The 8,660-nt window shown below is 39.7% G+C and overlaps 1 protein-coding gene across 14 annotated transcripts in view; it reads right to left on the bottom strand.

Moving 5' to 3' along the window:
* Positions 1 to 5,126: 5,126 nt before the first annotated feature.
* Positions 5,127 to 8,660, bottom strand: part of SYT1 (synaptotagmin 1) — a 734,125-nt gene continuing 730,591 nt past the window's right edge. For all 14 annotated transcript variants that reach the window (XM_056798523.1, XM_007503097.3, XM_056798520.1 and 11 more), the window contains one exon: positions 5,127 to 8,260. In XM_056798523.1, coding sequence (XP_056654501.1) covers positions 8,054 to 8,260 — 207 coding nt within the window. In that variant the 3' untranslated portion in view covers positions 5,127 to 8,053. The remainder of the gene's footprint in view (positions 8,261 to 8,660) is intronic.

Below are 8,660 nucleotides of genomic sequence, written 5' to 3'. Positions count from 1 at the left end.
TTGATCTTAGGATGTTGGATCAAAGGAAGAAGAGTGATAAGAGCTAGGCAATGGGGGTTAAGTGACTTGCCCAGGGTCACATGGCTAGGAAGTGTCTGGGGCCAGATTTAAAACCACGATCTCCTGTCTCTAGACCTGGATCTCAATCCACTGAGCCACCCAGCTGCCCCCCTTTATTGCATTTTAAGATCTCAGTTTTCAAGTTTGAGGTAAAAGAACTTTTAACCCTGTTGTAATGAAAATATCACCTTTGAAGGTTGTTATAATATTAAAACTATGGTCACCAAGGAATTTACTTATGACATTCTTAAAATGAAACACTCAAGTCAGAATGGAATTTATGGTGGTTTAATCACAATGGGAGTAAGAAAAGGGAGAGGGAGAGAAGGAGAGAGGAGAAAAGGGAAAGGGGTTACTCAACTTCTGGCCAGAGGGAGATTATGCCCAAAGGACCAAGGTAGAGAAGAAATCAGTCCTTGATTCACGTGACCGATCTGAAGGGAAGCTGTCTGCGGGCCTCCTCTCTCCTCAAGCTCCTAGCACGAACTGGCGTCTAGGCCTGTCCACAGGAAGTACGCGAATTCCAGAGGCTGTTCCCTACCTCACTTCCTGTGCCTCACAAGTGCCAATGGTGGCTCAAGCTTGGCTTAGGACAGCCCAGGTGGGCAGTTAGTTATTTCTGATTTGTCATTGACTAGCACATGCCCGTGTAGTGTGGGTGTGCACAATTTTGGGTGCTAGACCAAGCAAGATGGAGATTTTAAAATTCACAATCCCCCCTGATGATGATTGGGGGACTAGTCTCCCCAGTTGATCACTAAACATAAGCGTACTGCACCCCGAAAAATTCTAACTGCAAGTGTATACAGTGGAAGTTGGGGCAGCTAATCTCATGGCATTTGTACCCCCAAAAAGCCTCCAAAAAAGGAGCATCCCTTTATTTATACTCTTCAGCTCACTATTTTACTTCCACCAGAATGATATATAGATTTCTTGATTATGTTCTAAACCCAAAATGAGTTTTACTTTGTTTAAAAATATGTTTATTACCAAGGTTGAAAGATTTGCTATGTTTGTAAAACTTGTGACAAATATCCATCAATTCATAGGTTTTAAAATTGCCATACAGCAACTTATGTGAAATATGATAGTGTGTTTGTTTGCTATTGCAATTAATTGGGCTATTGAGAATTTTGGGGATATTGATATCTACATATTTGTACTACTGTATTTTTAAAAGTGAAAAAATGTTACCTTGCTCAATTCATTTGCCTTCTACTCACAGTGATCATGGCCAGATACAAAGAGGAAATGGATCTCATTTTTGGTGAGAAAGCCTTGTATTTTATATTTTCTTAGCTGACACAGAGTGTCAATGATTATAAGCTATATTTTTGAATTTTTAAAGCTCTTTTATTATTATATTTTTCTTGCATGTGCAATATACTATTTTCTTATTATTTTTTCTCTCCTTTTTATATTTTAAGCACATGTCACCAGCATTAAGATTTTCTTTAACCTTTTGACTTTTCAGTACTATAAGTGTGAGATTTATTTTTCTTTTCACTTGGAATTTTTACACATAAGACTTTGCTAGTCTATATTTTCATCCAGTATTTTCTTTTTTTATTTCGATTTTTCTGATGTCTTTTAATATCTCTTGCCAATTGATTCATATACCTCATACCTCAGCCATGCATCCCTAAGTGATCCTGTATTTTTCAATCACTCACAACACGGGGGGGGGGGTGATGTAAAAAAAATATCATTATTTAAATTGCAAAGTTTAAATTCCTTTTTAGAAGAATTTTAGGTTAAGAAACATGATACCTCTCTGAATCCATAAACTGAACTGTTGGAGAAGCTACCACGAAGAAGCCTACAGACCACAAGCTGCACAAAAATGAATTTTGGGTGTAGTTGATTGAACATTTATTTGTATGTATACTTTCATGTCAAAGGGGATTGCCCCCTAACTGGCTTTCTGTCAATGCGTCCAGCAATTATTGTTTTTGTTCTTTTTTTCTCTTATCCTCACATTATTGTAATTTTTTAAGTTGATTATGTTTTTATGATCCTTTTGGGGAAAAATTAATTTTTTCCAAAAATGATCTCACAGGGAAATGTAAAAAATGGATTTGAACTCTGGACTTCAATCCCCTCCCCACAAGCCCTTGCTCCACTTCCCCAAAATGCTTTGTAATCTCACTGAATTCTCAGGTGGGCCAAGATCGAGAAGGGATTTAACCTGATTGCAAAGGCTTTTGTGGGCTTTTGGACTTCCGTTTTGGAGCAGATGTGGCTCTTCCATGATGTGAGATTATCTTGTCTAGGCCTCTCTGGCCTAGGCACATGTTTCTTATCCTGTATTTTCTTTAATCCTTAATCTTTAATAAACCTCATAAAAATATAATACTCCTTACAGAGAGAAACTAATTTCTACCTGCCTCAGTCTCCCTAAATTTTAACTGTTACAACCCAAGGGAAGAAGGAAAAGGCAGATATTGCACCTCCATTTGACTGTTTCAGTCTCACAGTTCTCTGGGGGTGCTAACAATCCTTTCCCCCAACTCCATTAAAGGTAAGAGGAAAGTAGGTCTGAGTTACCCAGAAGATGAATAATTTAAAGAAGCAAATACTGAATAGCCCAATGATAACAGCCAACCCAAGCCTCTGTTAGCTTTGGAAGGAACAAAGTAAGCTTTTTTACTGAGAGGAGTATCTTCTGGCAATGGAGTGTTTTAGAGAAGTGAGCATGTGGGTGTTTGTGGATGGAGATTGTGGAGGGGATTTTCTTGATTTTCTCCTAGAAAAGGGCTGTGTTGGGAAATCAGCTAATTGGGTTGGGTTAAGGAAATGGTAGAAGCAATAAGTAAAGTTTTTGTTCAGTTGGGTCTGACTTTATGAACCCATTTGGGGTTCTCTTGGCAAAGATATTGCAGTGATTTGCCATTTCCTTCTCCAGCTCATTTTACAGAGGAGGAAACTGAGGCCAACGGGATTAAGTGACTTGCCTGGGGTCAAACAGCTAGTAAGTGTCTGAGGACAGTTTTGAACTCATAAAGTCTGACTCTAATCTTGGCACTTTATCCTCTGGGCTACCTAGGTGTAAATATAGCTAAAGGTAAATAGAGCATTTCAAAACCACTGCAGCTAGTGGGAAAAGAAACAAAACAATCATAGAGGTCCCAAACGTCATCAAAAATTTGTATGATGTTTTCCCTGACTGTGTCAGTGGTTCATCATCCATTAGTTGTACCCTTTGTGCCTTGGAAATGTCTCTGTTCTTCGTACTCTTAGTTTTCTGGTTCTCACTTTACCTTGCTCCCTTGTTCTGAAGTCAGTTTTTCACTGTCTTCCTTTCCAATTTTGGCTGTAGCCTTTGTTAGTCACTGAGTATCAGTGGACTTTTATCCTGGTGGATGTGCAATAAAGATCCTTGGGGGAAAACAGCAGCAATCACATTCTGAATCCCTAAATCAGAGGTCAAAAACTGTGGGCATAAATAAAATAAAGACATGCCTTTGCTTTGTGTGTGTATATTTGCGAGGTGCCCCCAATGTTCCCAATATGAATGTTAATATAAGGAAACATGGAAGAAACATTTTATTAAAAAAAAAATCAAACTTCCTAATAATGAAAGCTGTTGGGTCCTTAGAGATTGTCAAGCAGAGGAAAGTGCTTGTTGAGTATGTTGCAGAAAGGATTATTGATGAGCTATTAATTGATCTAGACAGCCTTCTAAGGTCTCTTCTCACTTCCAGATTCTGTGCTTATAAGGCTAGGCAGGAAATGTTGTCCCTGCCTTTAGAGAATGACTTCCTATCACACACCTTGATTATGGTGGTTGTTGGTGATCAGTTGTGTCCTATTCTTCATGATCCCATTTGGGGTTTTCTTGGCGAAGATATTGGAATGGTTTACCATTTCCTTCTCCAGCTCATATTACAGATGAGGAAACTGAGGCAAGCAAAGTTAAGCAACTTGCTCAGGGTCACCCAGCTAATAAGTATCTGAGACCAGATTTGAGTTCAGGAAGATGAGTATGACATCAGACCCAGAATTCTATTCCCAGTGCTACTTTGCTGCCCTTTGAATATGTATATAGTTACAAACTATTTGGGAAAAAAAGATTGATTGTATTCTCAATGTGTGTTAGGTATTTTTTTCTTTTAAGCCAATTGGTAAGGAAACATTTTAAAAACTGTTTTTGTCCATTTATTTAAAGAAAACAAAACCTAGATCATTTAAAAGCCTAAAGGTAGCCAGTTTTAATTACAGTAACTTATTTTTGAAAACAGTTACAAAGTCTTGCATTGCTTTTCCTTTGCCTTCGTGGTAAATGCCATTTTATCAAATGATTTCTCATTGTATGGTATGAGCATTTGCTGTCTCCCTGGGTTGTCCAATACTTTAAACTTAGTCACTCCCTGTTTAGTGACGGGTGGCATGAAACCTCATTAGAAGACTGATAAGAACTGATTCTAGGACATGGAACCTATGCAAAAATAGAAATTCTCACACTTTAATCTCCATCAAAGAAAAGAAAATCTGTAGCCAGGTATTTCCTCCAAAGTAACCTCTCTACATACCATGGCTTTGGAGCGTTCTTCATCTCTGTTCCTCATCCCTTACCTCTACCTTTAATGTTTTATCATTCCTTCTGAAAATGGTGATGGGATTTAAAAAAAATTCTCATTTCCAATCCCATTCTGGGCTAAAAGATATGTGTATGTGACTGAGACAGCTACTGAGAGAGAACCCTGGAAGACAAAATTTGGGCACACAAGAAAGCCTGAAGGTGGGCCAAATGAATTGCCCATAAACACAACAGAGAAACACATGTTGAGAACGACATTGCCTGGGAAAGTGAGGAATGAGGGCCAAGTCCTCATCAGGCTTTGTTTTCCCCTCAGTCACTCTATATTCATAGGCATGAAACAAAAGCTGGCATTCAGCTGTGAGCTTTCATTCAGTTCCCCACTGCTTCCACTGGGACCCCAAAGTAAATAGGCCATTTATTCCATTTACTTTGGAAAAGAAGGGAGAGACACCTATTCTGTGGCTCAAGGTGGGCAGAAGGGGGAAGGGGGAGAAGAAAAGAATGGAAGAAATACTGCGACATCAACAGGAAATAAAACATTTTTATTGAATATCTGTGTAATAGGTCAAGTCATTGGTAACAACAATCAGAAAACTACTGTGGGATTCACTACACAAAGAGAAACAAAATTTTAACCACCTCGTCAAAAAATGAAGGTAAAATACAGCTAAAGTTGTCGGCTCGCGGGCCACGGGCCGTTATGGCAGGATAGAATACCCCAACATTTCTACGAGATACAGAGAAAACCCACATATAGGAACACTCAAGCAGGCAGTAAATATACACAAAAGGCAACTAGGATCTCTCTACAGCATCAGATTTCTAATACTTTACACAGCTTTGTCAGAAAGGTACATGGGGCTTATCTGAGGATGGATGGTCATCTTGGTCACAAAGCAGGTTCAGTCACTGTCATGGGCATGATGGCAAAGAGTACCAACCAATTCTACTACGGCAACAGTGTGTCTGGCAGTGTTGGAAGAGAATACGTTAAGAGTACTTAACCGATAGAGAATGTGTATTTATCTGGCAGCTTGAACCTGCTTGTTTCTGTGTTCTGCTCTATGAACAACTCAAAGCTGGATAGGATGGAATTAAGTCTCTGTGTTATGCACAAACATCAATCTAAAAGTCGATCTAGTCCCTCTCTTTGGTAGGGTTTGGTCCCTTAACATTGATTAAAATGAGTCCTGTTTGATTTTGTTTTTCTCTTACATACAGAGGCATTTATTTATTCTCCTAGGATGCCTCTTCTGTGGGAAACAAAGGAAAAGGAAATATGGCTTAGGGACGATAAAGTCAGGAGAGAGAATCGTCCCCTCTCCCTCCCCAATCTTCGTTTTTCATTCTACGCTTGTCCCAGTTCCAAAGAGTTTGGTGGCTTTTTGCCTTGACTGGGCTGAATAACCAAAGGACCCATCTCATCCTTTATCAAGGAAGACTAAAGAAAGGACCTCCTCCATTCATCGGGAGATAGCTGGGAATGCCTGAAGCAGCCCTAGCTGGTTTTCCTTGGAGTTAGTGAGGAACACGACATGCTGGTATGAAGACAGGTGTAATTAATTTGGAACGTGAGGCCAAGGTTAGATGCTTTTGATTTGTCGGAAAATGAACTTTCACTTCAGAGAATTGTTGCTATCTGTGACCTAGGAAACCCCAAATTGGGTCTTGGGAGAGAGAAAGTCTGAAGTGAGGCGGAAAAAGAGTCGATGCAGAATGAGATGGTAGATTGCCCTTTTGGGAAGGAAGGCAATGACCTACCAGGGTGGGCAAAGGTATGAAATATTGCACAGTGTTCAACGATATGCTGTGTGGTCCACCCATTCTGTCCAATGTGTAGCTCTTCAGTTCTGGATTGGTCCACTCGTAACTAGAACTGTTGGTGCTACGCGGGCCTCCGGCAGTGCAGTATAGAAGGGAATGGCAGTATTATAACAATATCACTACGGGATAAATTGATTGCTATCCACTGAGAAAACTAGGTTTCTAAGCACACACGGCAGTCACAGTGATACACAGAGCAGTCTTTTAAGACTCTTATGGAATGACGAATAGCTTCATAATAGTGCCATTACTACATAATAACATTGAAAACATTTAAAAATTCCTCCTGAAACGAGCATCTAATATACTAAGAGATTGCTTCTGTTTTCTAGAACTTGTTCTTTGTTTTGTTTCATCTTTTTTTTTTAAAGGACAAATTAAAACTCATTTCAGTAAAAAGAGCATATAAAAAGATCACTAGCTGTTTTGGCTTTATCGAAGTGCATTCAGAACTATGGCTAAATTTCGTCTTTTTTTTTTTCTTGATGGGATTACAATACTGTTGACCACAAAGTCAGTTCATGTAATAAGCACAGATTGCTGTGTTTAAAAATATTCTGCATTCCTTCTAACCTGGTTTCGTATAATAAAATATTTTGTTATAAAGTCTAATGTGCAAACCCATTAAGAGTTCATCCCGAATGGGAAATCTCCAACAGAATCCCCAGGATGCACATTTTATATAAAGGTGAGAATGGAGAGCGTCTTCTTGGATGGTCAGGAGGCATTTCACGAATGCTGACTTCTCCCCCTCCTCCCAGCTTTTACCCTTCCCCAACCCCCCCTCCCCACAACAAACATACATGTACACACACTCCCCAAACACCGTTATCATGTTATTTACTCTAGGTGCAAGAATACGCAATCATTTCTCCCACTCAACTGCTTCTTCAACTGGCAAATGGAAAGCCAGGATTTCAGCTTTGGAAGGTATTTACAGACAAATGCTATACTCTATTGGCTTGTGGCTACGCTTCCTTGAGGTCAGCTGTGGAGCTGCTCAGATCATGCTAAGTTGCCTGTGAAGGAATTCTACAAAATAGGATCTACCCCCTCCAAGTGTGCAATGTAAGTATATCCAGTTATTTGAATGGTTCAGTTGAAAGCTCAGATTTAAGTTGTCCTTTAAGAAGATATCACTGTAACTGTACTAGTGCCTTACGAGTTGGAATTTTTGCTGGAATGCAGACGATACAATATTTAACCCTAATATATATTATCAGCTCTCCTATATCTCAGTCAATTTACATAATTTAAAATAGAACATCTTATTAAAAACATCTAGATATACACAGATTAGGAAACTTGTACGACATACAAATACACAAACTAGAAATAAATTTTTAGCATACTGGTATATACAACAATGTGATACAATAAATAATTTCCGTCATGCTCTATCTACACATCATATTGCTTAAAAGAAGAGTAGATTTGGGGGGCAGTAGGGGGACAAAGGTCTTAGGGGGCTCTCTACATTTAAAGTTGTGCAAATTAAAAGAGGACCACTGATTTAGGTTAGGAATGCATGGCTGGAAATGAAAGGACCCATATTACTGAGGTATTTACAGATACTGGCTAAAGAGCACTAGGTGGGCAAATGCAGAAAGGCTTCTTTTGTTCCCTTTATTTCTTGACGGCAAGCATGGCATCCACCTCCTCCTCAACCTGTAAGGTGTGCCACTGTGCAATGGGTCGCCTGGGGTTGGCCAACATGTCTGACCAATGCCGAAGTTCCGCGCCGGTGCTGTTGTAGCCCACAAACACCTTGCCGATGGCATCGTTCTTGCCAATCTTGTCATAGTCCAAAACAGTTACCACAACTTGCACTTTCTAAAAGGGGCGAGAAGAAAAAATGAACAGGGGGTTCACAAGGGGGCAGGGACCAAACTCTTCCCAATGTTCAAAGGGGTCGAAACCAAGCAAGATGAGGATAAAATGGTCAATAGCTGGGAATGAGGACTCCACAATTCCTACTTTGACCTACTCAGAATCATTTTGCCTTGCCATTCATCCAGGGCTGTTCCCTTTAGATCTTCTGGACCTTTCTCTCTGCCTTATAGCTGAACTTTCTTTTATGTTTTGTCTCCCTCAATTAGAGCATGGGCTCCCTTTTTATTTTTTTTTCCAAAACCTTACCTTCTGGTCTTAGAATCGATACTAAGTCTTGGTTCCAAGGCAAAAGAGAGGTAAGGGCTAGGCAACTGGGAGTAAATGACTTCCCGGGGAGGGG

This window comes from Monodelphis domestica, chromosome 5, assembly GCF_027887165.1.
Source record: "Monodelphis domestica isolate mMonDom1 chromosome 5, mMonDom1.pri, whole genome shotgun sequence".
Lineage (NCBI taxonomy): Eukaryota > Metazoa > Chordata > Mammalia > Didelphimorphia > Didelphidae > Monodelphis > Monodelphis domestica.
This window is presented reverse-complemented; position numbering and strand designations above follow the sequence as displayed.